Source organism: Spea bombifrons, chromosome 6, assembly GCF_027358695.1.
Source record: "Spea bombifrons isolate aSpeBom1 chromosome 6, aSpeBom1.2.pri, whole genome shotgun sequence".
Classification (NCBI taxonomy): Eukaryota; Metazoa; Chordata; class Amphibia; order Anura; family Pelobatidae; genus Spea; species Spea bombifrons.
The window spans coordinates 19,276,840-19,291,335 of NC_071092.1; the positions used below are offsets into that span (position 1 = coordinate 19,276,840).

General features: G+C 43.9%; 1 protein-coding gene across 1 annotated transcript in view; it reads left to right on the plus strand.

The window, feature by feature from the left end:
• CHADL (chondroadherin like) overlaps positions 1-14,496 on the plus strand; it is an 88,544-nt gene that overhangs the window by 61,440 nt on the left and 12,608 nt on the right. Inside the window, exon 4 of the mRNA XM_053469059.1 lies at positions 2,406-2,572. Within this exon, the coding sequence (XP_053325034.1) occupies positions 2,406-2,572 (167 nt within the window). The remainder of the gene's footprint in view (positions 1-2,405; positions 2,573-14,496) is intronic.

Genomic DNA, 14,496 nt, shown 5'->3' on the forward strand with positions numbered 1-14,496 from the left:
TTGGCCACCAGGTTTGCACACGTTTCCACTTCCATGTCTGACGGTGGGAATGTTCTTGGGGTCATAAGCAGAATCCCTCCTCCTCCAAACACAGAGAGTTGAGTTGATGCCAAATAGCTCGATTTTGGTCTCATCTGACTACAACCCTTTTACCCAGTTCTCCTCTGAATCATTCAGATGATCGTAGGGAAACTTCAGACAGGCCTGCACATGTGCTTTCTTGAGCAGGTGGGGCTTCCAGGCAATGCAGGATTTCAGTCCTTCATGGTGTAGTGTGTTACCAATTGTTTTTTTGGTGACTATGGTCCCAGCTGCCTTGAGAACATTGACAAGATCCTCCTGTATAGTTCTGGCCTGATTCCTCATCATTCTCATGATCATTGAAACTCCACAAGGTGAAATCTTGCATGGAGCCAAAGACTAAGGTAGATTGACAGTTATTTTGTGTTTCTTCCATTTGCAAATAATCGCACCAACTGTTGTCACCTTCTCACCAAGCTGCTTGGCAATGGTCTTGTAGCCCATTCCAGCCTTTTGTAGGTCTACAATCCTTGGACAGTTCTTTGGGCTTGGCTATGGTGGAGAGTTTACAATCTGATTGATTGATTGATTGCTTCTGTGGACAGGTGTCTTTTATTTAGGTAACAAACTGAGATTAGGAACACTCCCTTTAAGAGAGTGATCCTAATCTCAGTTGGTTACCTGTATAAAAAACACCTAGGAGCCAGACATCTTGCTGATTGAGCAAATACTTATTTCACTGAGTAAAATGCAAATCAATTTATAGTTTTTGTGAAATGTGTTATTCTGGATTTAAAGGCCTGCAAATCAGTCCAAGAACCGGTCCTCTTTCTTGAAACAGCGTAATGGTCCACCCCTAAAGGTACTGTGACAGAAACCTCCATCACTGGGGCCACTGGAGAGGCCTGACAGCCAGCCTCCTCCCTATTGACTATGGGCCCTGACTTTGCAAAGACTACCCCCATCAGTATCTACCCCCAGCAGTATCATCTCACCACTTGCTGAGGAGATTATCTCCGGCAGACAGCCAGGATCTGTAAGCAGGGAGTGACCAATATTGTTTCAGTTTAATATCAGACCCCCCCCCACCCCATGGTGCATTAATGTGTTTATAAGTCAGCCTTATATTTGTCTTAGATGACTGGCTTGTATGTCCATTTGGTGGTGTCAGTCTACTTCCGCTTTTTGTCTAGACCTTGCATTATGTCTCTTTCTTATGTTTTGGTAATGATTTTCTGTCCATTGTTTTTCCATATGATTTTATCACCATTTGGTAACGCAGTGAAGGAGAGGTTAACAATTTTGTGACATTCGTCAATACTAATGACTGTAATGTACAGTGTAGCTCATAAACAGATTAATTATCTAAGTATAAATTTACAGCTGATAACCATAGTGGTGTAATCTTGACACAGGTGTATTGCAAGCCAATTTAAGGCAATATATATCTTCATGCCTCTTCTCCTCATCCATAGGTATTCCTAAGGGGCAATTGAATCACCACTAATGATTTATATCAACAACATACAATACAAACAATGGAATTAGCATGAGTGTTTGAGTAAGTGTGTGTGTGTTAGCACGGGAACCAGGGAGTCTACCGGGACATCCCTGGCCTTTTGCTGCTACCTTCCATAGTGAAAACTGGTTACAAGATGAGTAGTCACTCTGGTTCTCTGAGCTCCTCTAGGGAAAAGGGTCTCCCAAAGAACTGTATCACCAGTCAACACACCAGAATGTAAAAAACACATTTTAATAGCAGGCTGGCGGCTTGCAGCAGAGGCAGGCAGATGGCAGAGGCAGACAGCAGCGCAGGCTGGCAGACAGAGTCAGATGCAATTGGGCAGTAGGGGAATGTTGAGGCTGGCAGCTGTGAACATGATCCCCGGTTTACTGGGGGGGGAGTATTTTTTTGGCATCACATACCAGGTATGTCACAGAACCAATGACTATGTGTATATGTAAATTTCCCCTCCCCTGGTAAAATGGCTATACAAACTGTGCCCAGTCCCAATAAAATGTGTTGTGTCTGGTGGTACAGTTGTTTGCTTTTTGCCTTGAGGAGCACCTTTACTCTGAGAACTGGAGCAGCTACCCATCTTGTAGCCAGCATTTGCTACATGGAAGCCGAGATCAATGGCCAGAGACTTCTTACTAGACCTACTGAGGAAATTACAACACAAATTATACCTTGTTTATAGTTATTTCAAATGGTTAACTGTTACAGGTAGGAAAAACAGCACACTAAAGCAGATGGGGTTCACTGCCATTATTTAATCGATGAGATGCAAAGGTCCTATGTTTATGGTACACATTATGTTTATTCATTAATTTTTTGTTAACATAAAAAAATGTAACATTTTTAAAATATATTTTCTTTTCAGATTTCAAAAGATGGATTTTTGGGACTAGGACAGAATATCAAAAGCCTATATTTGGAAAATAATAAATTACAGAACCTTCCCAACATGAAGAACTTTATTAATCTAGAAGTCATTAACTTGGCCAATAACCCATTTCAATGTGATTGCCAGCTTCTCCCTCTCCGTAGGTAAGCTTGTTTGATACAAATAGTTCGGTTTTAGTCATACAGTAATAACCTTAGTTTTGGGATTTAGATATTAAACCCTTTACTATTTTTTTTTTATTATGGGGGGGTAGTAATGGGGCAGGAGGAAAATTGCACTCTAATGTAAAGTAGGGTCACTACCAGAAACTCTTTACTTCAGTTGTGAGTTTATTCTATTTGTTTTTCCACATGCGGGTGACGCCTAAGATATGGAAGATTTTAGGTAACATTTGCTTTCTGTTTGGATCCCTTGGGTGCACCCTCAATGCGTTTTCCATATTTCCTAATTGGTAAATGTCCTGCGCAACCTTCTTTCAAGTGTACAAACTGCTCTCTTCATATCTGTATTATCAAACCAAGGTGCATTGTTGTACACATGCAACATGCAGGTGTACAACAAAGCACCTTGGTTTGATAATACCAAGGTGCTATACTCTCTAGGATGTCTCTCATGGTTTTGTTGTAGAGTTGGACGAAAGAGCTGGGTTCTTCACAAGTGCCCATCAGTTCACTTAGATCCACATTTGAAGTTACATGCAACTCTTTTTAATGAGCAGTGTTTGACCAGGTTCTGAAGCTGGGGTCTGGCCCATTCTGATAGATAAAACAGCATGCATGCAGGTCAGATTACGGCATTTTAAAACCAATATGCTTCAGTGCAGAATATTTTCTTCTTTCATAAGTTTTCTGAGCGTTAGGAACTGGGAAATTGAATCTGAGCATTACTGAATGAATGATCATATTGAAAACTTAATTAACAACGGGAGGGGTAGTAATACCATCCGTTAAAACTTGGTAAATGTGAAATGTGGAGTCCAAATTGGTCCTTGAATATTTGTGGTAAATTTTAAAGGTAAGGAGGTTAAAATTAACATACTTCCTGTAGCGGTCAGGAGCATGAGAAAAGTGTGGCAGCCAAAAGGGGCAACTGAAAGCATTGTCCCATGATCTCCTCACTCACCTTTCTAGGTGTAAGAAGCTATGTTGTTCGCACTTCCAACAAGCAGGTGTTACCCTCTTCTTGAACTGTTGTATCATCGAAGATGGCTGCTAAAGCTGACATTTTTTGCCTCCATTATTGAACTCCAGCAGGTAGTGAGCCTGTCTTTGGAATTCCATCCACTATTTAAAGTTCCTTGCTGGACCTACTATTTGCCTTTGCAAGGGATCTACATAGAAACACAGAAACAGATAAGAACCATTTGGCCCATCCAATCTGACCGACCTCTGAATACTTTCCTTAGTCCCTTGCCTCATCCAATATCTAGCCTAGCCTTATGCCTATCCCATGCTTGCTTAAATGTCTTCACTGTATTAACATCTATCACTTCTGCTGGAATGCTATTCCATGCATCCACTACCCTTTCAGTAAAGTAATATTTCCTGTTGTTACTTTTAAACATTTGCCTCTCTAGCTCTCTAGTCCTCTTGTTGTGGTAGTATTCCTCCTTTTAAATAAACTCTCTTCCTTTATCTTGTTGATTCCCTTTAAGTATTTAAATGTTTCTATCATATCCCCCCTGTCACATCTTTCTTCCAGGCTATATACGTTAAGATCCTTTAAACTTTCCTAGTAAGTTATTTTTTTTTTTATTTTTTTTTTAATCCTGTAATCCATGAACCATTTTAGTAGCCTTTCTCTGAACGTTCGCCAACATATCTCTATATAATTGTGGAGATACAGTCTCCACTACTCAAGTGAACTCCAAGTGAAGTCTCACCAGTGCTCTTGTAGAGCAGCATGAGCAATTCCCTCTTTCTACTGCTAATACCTCTCCCTTTACAACCAAGCATTTCCCAGTGGTGGGATTCAATTTTTTTTAGTAACCACTTCCGAGATTTCGTAATAAAAAATGAAAACCTCTCACACACACACACACAGACTCAGGCAGTCTCTCACACATGCACACAGACTCAGGCAGTCTCTCTCTCGCACACACACAGACTCGGGCAGTCTCTATCTCTCTCACTCACACACACACAGACTCAGGCAGTCTCTCTCACAGACAAAGAGACTCAGGCAGTCTCTCGTACACTCACACAGGCAGTCTCTCGCACACTCACACAGGCAGTCTCTCGCACACTCACACAGGCAGTCTCACATACACACAGACTCATGGCAGTCTCACACACACACACACAGAATCACAGTCTCTTACAGACACACACAGATTCAGGCAGTCTCTCTCTCTCTCTCTCACACACACACACACACACAGAGACTCAAGCAGTCTCTCTCACACACGCACACAGAGACTCAGGCAGTCTCTCTCTCTCTCACACACGCACACAGAGACTCAGGCAGTCTCTCTCTCACACATGCACACAGAGACTCAGGCAGTCTCTCTCTCTCTCTCACACAAGCACACACAGACTCAGGCAGTCTCTCACACATGCACACAGAGACTCAGGCAGTCTCTCTCTCGCACACACAGACTCAGGCAGTCTCTCTCACACACAAAGAGACTCAGGCAGTCTCTCATACACTCACACACAGACTCACAGTCTCTCACACACAGACTCACAGTCTCTCACAGTCTCTCACAGACGCACACAGACTCACAGTCTCTCACAGACGCACACAGATTCAGGCAGTCTCTCTCACACACGCACACAGAGACTCAGGCAGTCTCTCTCACACACGCACACAGAGACTCAGGCAGCCTCTCTCACACACGCAAACAGAGACTCAGGCAGTCTCTCAAACACACGCACACGCAGACTCAGGCAGTCTCTCACACATGCACACAAGACTCAAGCAGTCTCTCTCTCTCTCACACATGCACACAGAGACTCAGACAGTCTTTCTCTCTCTCTCTCTCTCTCTCTCACACACACAAGCACACGCAGACTCAGGCAGTCTCTCACACATGCACACAAGACTCAGGCAGTCTCTCTCTCGCACACACACACACACAGACTCAGGCAGTCTCTCTCGCACACAAAGAGACTCAGGCAGTCTCTCATACACTCACACACAGACTCACAGTCTCTTACACACAGACTCACTGTCTCTCACAGACGCACACAGATTCAGGCAGTCTCTCTCTCTCTCACACACACGCACACAGAGACTCAGACAGTCTCTCTCACACATGCACACAGAGACTCAGGCAGTCTCTCTCTCACACACACACAGAGACTCAGGCAGTCTCTCTCACACACACACACAGAGACTCAGGCAGTCTCTCTTACACGCGCACACAGTGACTCAGGCAGTCTCTCTTACACACGCACACAGAGACTCAGACAGTCACACATAAATAAGTAAAATCTACTGTAAAAAATGCACGTTGAACAATTTCAAGCTGTTTAGCATATATATATATATAATATAGCAGTTAATCAAAGTGTTCACTAGAAGTCTGGAAAAAGTATGCACTGGTGCTTTTTAGATAATTGATTGTGAATTGTTTATGTGACAAATGCTATTAATAAAACAAAAAGCCACTAAACATTTTTATAAATCTTGAATTCTTGAAAACAAGGTGAAAACTGCAAGAAACAATTTGACTCAAATTGGTATATGCCGTTTTCACCTTTTTTTCAAAAAGTATTTTTTTTTTTTTTTTTACAAATCTATGATGCCTCCTTTTGATGTTTTATCAATTGCATTTGTCACATTAAAAAAATCTCAAGCAATCATCTAAAAAGCACCAGTACATACTTTTAATTACCATTAATTAATCCCATTAATTAACTCTGTCCCCAGCTTCCCATAGGCATCTTTGTCACTAAATAGCTTCCCATAGTCCCATGTTTAGTGACAAAGATGCCTACGGGAAACCGGGGACAGAATTTGCCTTTGCCCCCAGTTTCCCATAGGCATCTTTGTCACTAAACATGGGACTATGGGAAGCAATTTAGTGACAAAGATGCCTATAGAAAACTGGGGACAAAGGCAAACTCTGCCCCCAGTTTCCCCATAGGCATCATTGTCACTAAACATGGGACTATGGGAAGCTATTTAGTGACAAAGATGCCTATAGGAAATTGGGCACAGAGTTTGACTTTGCCTGACTGAAGACCCCGATGTGCACGTTGGATTCCCGCTGTCAAACATCTGTGTGATGCAGACAACCCCGCTGCTGATGCCGGCGGCTCCACCCATCCTCCTCACAAAGGTCATTGAGCATCGCTGGTGCCGCCCACGAAAGTTATTGAGTGGCGCCGGCTGACTCACTTCTATTTCGAATCGACACGGGTGGCATTTTAGGAAGCCGTCCCCGTTGATCCAAAATAGAATTGAAACAGCTGGCCAGCGCGACTCAGTGACCTTCGTGGGCGGTGACAGCCCCGTTCAGTGAGGAGGGTGGGCAGAGCCGCCGGCAGCAGCGGGGTTGTCTGCATCGCACAGATATCCGCTGCTGCCGGAAAGGAGGATCCAAGTCCCCTGCAGCGCCGCGGGGGATCTGGATCCTAAACCCAATTATAGGCTGCACAACCACTTTAAGTGGGGGGAAAGTGCGGCCTATAATAGGGTAATTAAGAAACGTTTCACGCGAACCATCTGAATCCCACCACTGCCCTAAATCCCTTTCCTCACCAATTGAGGTTAGGACAGTATCAAATATTCTATAGTCTACCCTTGGGTTTTTATGCCCTAGATGCATTACTTTGCATTTATCCATATTAAATTCCAGTTGCCCGGCTCTGACCATATTTCCAGTTTACCTAAATCATTTGCCATTTGGCTTATCCCTCCAGGAACAACAACCCTGTTGCAAATTTTTGTGTCATCAGCAAGAAGACATACCTTACCAATATCCTTCTGCAATATCGCTAATAAAAATATTAAAGAGAATGGGTCCAAGTACAGATCCCTGAGGTATCCCACTGGTAACAAGACCTTGCTCCGAATATGCTACAGCCGCTGCCTAATCCATTCAATAACATTGGGATCTAAACTCAGAGATTGCAGTTTATTTATAAGTCTTCTATGTGGGACAGTGTTTTTTTGCATATGTTGCAATGTTGCTTTAGATTTCATATTATATTTTGTATAGAATATGTGCAACTGCCTGGGCAGACCACCAGCAGCAGAGCCCCATAAAAAATGGGAATTAACCCCTTCAATGCCACGGTCGCATTGAAGGGGTTAACGCTGCACTGACGCTCTCATGGAGCGATCAGGCAGCAGGGGGGTGTTGTGTCAGGTCCCCACCCTTGTGTGGGGACCCAATCAACACACCACCCCCTTCCCTGAAGCTGCCTGTGGCAGCTGAAAACGCGATTGCAGGTTTTTCTGCAATCACAGTTTCACCCTACAGAATCACTCCGTCGAAGTGATTGTAGGCTTGGGGGTGGGCTTAGAGAGGCTGTGCTGGTCTACTCCTGGGCAGACAGCAGCAGCAGTGCCCCCGGGATCACCACGATTGTGGCGATTTGGGGGCGGTTTTTGGGGATGACGTACCTGGTACGTCCAGGTCTACCGGTGACCTGTAACCAGGAAGTACCAGGTAAGTCCCGGACCTGAAGGGGTAAAAAAAAAAAATTATTTAACATGGAGTATGTTAAATAAAGTTACAAAAAAAACAAACAATGTTATAATTTAAGTCCCGGACGGCGCCCCTGTTGCCATGGCGCCCTGTGCGGCCGCACAGGTCGCACACCCCTAAAGCCGGCCCTGCCTGCAGCCAATATATATTAATATTAGCCCCTGCTGCCAATATGAATATTTATACTAGACCCTGCTGCCAATATATGTTAATATTAGCTCCTGCTGCCAATATATGTGAATATTAGCTCCTGCTGCCAATATATATTATCACCTGCTGCTGATATATATTAATATTAGACCCTGCTGCCAATATATAAATAAATATTAGCCCCTGCTGCCAAAACATATATAAATATTTGACCCTGTTGCCAATATATTTTATAGTGAAAAAATTTGACCCTACCCAAGCATTTCCTTGGGCCCCGCTCAATGTCCCCTTGCATGCAATCACTCCCTCCACTACCACACCAAAAAAAATATTTGCCACACTGACTGCAGATCAGGGGAAGACTGTGAGAGTCAGTCCTGCACCGAGAGGTCCTCTCCCCTGTAGAGGACCTCTCGGTGCAGGACTGACTCTCACTCTCCTTTGTCCCCTCGTTCACTAAACCATACCGCTCTTTTACTTACACCCTGTAGTTCAGGTATAGATCAAATAAACAACACATGGAAACAGCACATGCAACTGAATAAGATAAAAAAAAACTTGTATTTGCAGGTATACATAAATAATGTATGGAAACATAGCATTGCAGGTATAAACCAACAGAACACACAAACCTAGCATTGCAGGTATAGATCAACTGGAAATCACATGTACACTCAGCACTGAAGGTATAGATCAAATAAGCAACACATGGAAACAGCACTCCAGGTATTGATCAACTGAATAAGACATACAAATCCTATATTTGCAGGCAAACATAAATAATGTGTAGAAACATAGCCGATACAGAATAACACAAAACCCAGCTTTGCAGGTATATATCAATTGGAAATTACATATAAACTCTGCATTAAAAGGTATAAACCACCCTAAATTACAGGCATAGATCACTGGTCGCACACCCTAAAGCCAACCCTGGCATCCACATTGCCCACATAGAACCTGACCAGCACCTATATTACACATACATAGGATGTGACATTTTTGTCGCCAAACAGCCCAGCATGAGTCAACATTGTCCCCAAACAGCTGAACGTACGCCATGTTTGTCCCATAAACAAACTACCTGTGCCATCTTTGTCCCCAGTGCTTAAACACCCTGCTTATACCATCTTTGCTTTTTTGACAAATCAATAATACACCTATGATTCACACAAACACTTTTACAGTCACTCACTAATTCACTTTCATTCAATCACTTATTCTTTCACACAAATTATTTGCAAATATTCATTAATGCACCCACACATTAATCCATTCATTCTCTCTCTCATTCTGACTCTTTATTTCAATATTCTTGCCACCCTCCCTTCTCTCCCTCCCACCCTATCTACCCCCTCCCACCCTATCTACCCCCTCTCCCTCCCACCCTATCTACCCCCTCTCCCTCCCACCCTATCTACCCCCTCTCCCTCCTTATCTAGGGAATTTAGAGTTTACTTCTTAGAATTTAGAGTTTGTATGACCTGCACTAAGGGGCACTAATATCAACTTCTGCTCTAGTGATACATATATTGTACTTGCTTCAGCAAAAATGGAGTGGAGTAAACCAATATTTAAATGCAGTTGTTGTAATCCAAGAAAGCAACTACACAAACACTAGATAAAGAAGGTCAGTAACTAGCACTGGAGGGTCATTACAGCACAGAGGACAAGTATGACCGACATGTTCAATGTGCACCATCCAACCCTGTCCAGAACACATTTACAGAAAATGAATACCGGTACATAGAAAGTCCCCCACAATGGGGCACAGAAAGGATCCAGTCGTGCATGTCTGTCTAGAAGTGTCGCAAATGGAAAATGGGTTACCTATCTACCTCTTCTCACTCCCTATCTACCTCTTCTCACTCCCTATCTACCCCTCCTAACTTTTTACCCTCTCCCCCCTTTGAAGTTCACTTACCTTGTAGAAGTCCAGCAGTGGGATTGTGAGGCCTCCGTCTCCCTCTTCTGCCGCAATGTGCGCGGCTTCACTGCTGAGCGCCGGATATGACATCATATTCTGGCGCTCAGCTTGAAATGCCGGCACCGCGACCAAGGCAGAGGCCTCGCGTGGAACAGTGAGAGGCGCCAAACGGTTGCTGAAAACGTATTCATCAGCGACCGCTCGGTGCCTCTCTCTCTCCTCCGCGTCCAGGGCAGCCTAAGTCAACTGGCCCATTGCGCCATCAAAGCGGCTGCGAGTGACAATGAAAGGGGCCGCCGTGCGGCAGTCACTCCACCAGTGCCTAATGAAATTAAAGCGGCCGGCGTGCACGCACCGCCCAACGGCCGTGCCTCAGCTCTTCATCCCACCCCTTTTAAGACGTGGGACGAAGAGCACAGCCATGCACGATGCAGGGGTGTACCTAGAGTATTTGGCACCTGTGGCAGATCCTGTATGTGGCACCCCCCCACACACACACACTTTAAAAGTGCATAGTTTCTATGGTTAGGCAAACATTGACAGGGGTACAGCATAATTGTTATCATTATATACTTAGGGATTATGCGGTACCACCGTCAATGTGTGCCTATACATTGTGCCAGACACTGACAATACTGCAGTACAACCCCTATCTCTATATAGTAAGCCAAACATTGATGTGGGGTAGGCTTACCACTTTAGTGACTGGCATAGTATATAGTAGGGATGCACCGAAATGAAAATTCTGGACTGAAACTGAAAATTCAGCATTCACTTGGCCAAAACCGGAAAAAAAACAACAACAAAAAAACAAAACTTTAAAATACTTTATTAAAAGTAACACCAAAATTAGACAAAAAAATCAATAACAATATATATATATATATATATAAAACAACAATCACAATCCTATCATGCTCAGGTTCTAGCATGTGCTGGCTGACTTAGCATGATAGGAGTGTGATTGCCGTTTGCAATTATACATATATATATATATATATAATATAAATACTGTTATTGAATTATTCCATCCAATTAAAGTGTTAACACACCAAAGTTGGACCAAAAAAATAATTGCTGACAGCATTCACACTCCTATCATGCCTAGGCAGCCACTACATGCTGGAATCTGGGCATGAAAGGAATGTGATTACAGCCTCCCTATACCATGCTGCCCCCCCCCACACTTACACATCCATGCTATCTGAAACCTTCATTCACAAACATTCAGCATAACACCCATCACTCTCACACACTCACTAATCCACTCTCCCTGAATCTTGTCCTACCTTTCCTCTGTCACTGTCACTTTTCCTCCTTCGTTCTTCCTCTTCTTCTTCTTCTGGATCCTGGCTTGGTGGGCGTGGCTTCAGTGTTGTGTGCCGGGATTTGACATCAAGCCCCAGTTGCCGCGCCCATCTTTTCTGGAGGCGTGGTGGCACCCCTCAGATGAGCGGCAGCCGGGGCGGACCGCCCCCCCCCTGCCTACGCTACTGGCACGATGGCCGCATTCAAACCTTCTCGCAGCCGCTTAGTTTTGAACTTTGCGGCTGCGTTGAATGCTCGTCTGCCATCCGTCCGGCCCACCGGCCCGGATTTAGGGCGGCCTATTACAAAATGATGTAGGGGGGCCCCACCCTGCCGACGCCACTGTCCAGGGTGCCTGCAGGATATCTCCAAGTTTTGTTCGGATTTCCACATCCAGCCAAGTTTAGTTCTGCTTTGTTCTGGATCTTTACAGTTGTCTGTATGGACCCAGTCCCGTGACATATGGCCGCAGGCAAAAGGCCAGGAGTTTGCAGAGCGGAGACTGCAGCGCTTTCAGCTCATCTGCTTCTGTGCTATGCTGGTTCCGGTGTTTTGTCAGCTCTTCCTGCCGGTTATGATGCATACATGTTTGTGGACGTGAGTCTGCAAGAGTCGGCTTCCTCATCCCTATTCTGTTACCCTGATTACAGAGGGGTGTCTTGTCCCTATAACCTTTGTTCCTGATTCCTTTCTTGGAGGAGGTCAGTCTGCTAAGCACTGTTCTCGTCATCTGGTGGTCTCTTCTTCTGGTCTGCATGGGTTCCAGACCCATGAGTACGTGCTTCCAGTGTTTGATTCTTGTGTTTGACCCGGCCTGCCTGACTCCTATTCTGGTGCCAATTCCTGCTTGATTTTGGACTACGTGGATTTCTGGACTCCTGACCTTGGCTCGTGTGACTACCCGTTCTGGCTCCTGACCTTGGCTTGATCCACGACCATCTGCTTCTCTTGTTTTGGATTCTTATTTATTTTATTTTAATAAACATTTTCACCAGTACCTTTTTGCCTCTGTCCTGATTCACTGGTACCCTTACACTATCTTCTTTATCTTTCCCAATTCTCTTCATCTATCTTCTTTCTCTCCCGTTTTTATCTCTCCTCTTTCTATTTAACTTTTTATCTTTTGCATTTCTTTTCATCTCTCCACTTACTTCTGTCTCCCTTTTCTACCTAAACTGCCTTTCTCTTTAATCTTTCCCTTTTCGTTTTTATCTCACCTCCCCTTTTCTTTATCTCTCCCCTTTCTCCATATCTGCCTCTTGTCTCAATGTCTCTGCCTATTTTCATGATCTCACATTGTTTTATCTCTCCCTTTTCTCCATCGCCATCTCACCTCTCTCCTCATATTTCATTATCTCACTCCTTTCTCTTTTTCATCTCTCTTCTTTCTCTTTATCTCTCCCCTTTGTCCCATCCGTCTTCCTCATTATTTCTCCCCTTTCTTGTTATATTTCTCCCTACTTCCATATCTTTCTTCTTTCTCATTATCTTCCCATCTCTCCTCATATAATTTTCTTTATCTCTTACCTTTATCAAGACAGTGGGGAGAGCTCAAGATCTGTTAATACAGACCTCTGTCTCACCATTGTTGCTTCATTGTTGAGTGCTGGGATATGACCTCATATCTTGGCACTCAGCAAAAATAGTGACAGGCATTGCAAGGGAGCAGTGAAGCAGTGGTTTCTATGAACAGACCTCCCATCCCTTTAGTTAGGGATTACCTTTGGAAAGAGCTGACAAAGTGGGGGACACCGGTGTCCAGCTGCCTGCCTGCCCATGCAGAGAGAGGGATGGTGAGGGCATATCATTTGATCTCTCCAGACAGCACCTTAGGCAGAGCCCCAGAGGCTGCACATCCCTAAGACAAATAAGTGGTCCATACCTGCCGCACCTTCCTAGTGAAGCCACTGTTGCTGATGCACCAAATTATACTTTAGGTAAATCATATTTTATTGTTTTCAAAGACATAGAAACATCAAACAAATAAGTTTGGGAGAGGTAAAACAAACGGTGACTATAACAGAAAATAAAATGAAATAGACCAGAATAGGTACAAAAAAAAAATAAAAAAAAAAAATAAAAAAAAAAATGCTTGAAGTACACACTGGAGCACAGACACCGCTCTGTACTGCCAGAATAAACCAAGAATGAGCATGGTGTAAAGCATTGTGGTTAATATGTAAAGGAATCAAGCTCCAGCGAAGAGTGAGAGGATATATATATAAAAAAAAAATAATTATATACACACTGTGACACAATACCGCTTTACTTTGGTACTCTGTCCGGGAATCTTTACTTACACGCCGTCTACCAGGCTGCAGAGACGTCTCAGACACAAGGAGGGTAAAATAAAAGGCTGGGCCTGTTTTTATTTTAACACCACAGGCATTACAGGAAATAAATAAACCAAAACAAAAAGCCTTGCTCTTGTGAGCACTAACTAATACAAGGTTCTCCAACCTAACTACAGTTGGACGGCTTATCCGTTCCCAACAACAAAATAACAGATTGTATTCAATAATTGCAGCAGTCAGTATTTTTGGCAGCTCTCTCCCTCTCTCTCTCAGGGAGCCAAATGATCTCTCCTTTGCTCTGAGACCAGGAGGCTACTTAACTGCCTCTCCCATTCATTAGTGGATACAGGTGAGTGCTAGGAGAGTATCCGATAATCTCCGGACTGGATTCCCACCTGCTGGTCTTCAGCTGCTCATAAACTGTGGAGTGGAGCACTGGCCCGCCCTACTCTCCAAATGCTCCACCCCAGGGACCCAAAACACATAGATAATAACAGACATTAATAATTCCATTATTAACAAAACATCTCCCTGGGGCTAGTAAAACTATTGTGGGTAACCACCCTGCAAAATATAAGGGGATATATAAACTCCTTCCATTATCATCCCCTGCTTTCTGTCACACATCCTCCCCCCCAGCTCAGACCTGATGGGGTGAGCGACCATAGACATCAGTGAGTGCATTCTTGAGAGCCCATCAGCATTCCCCTGTTTGCATCCAGCCCTGTG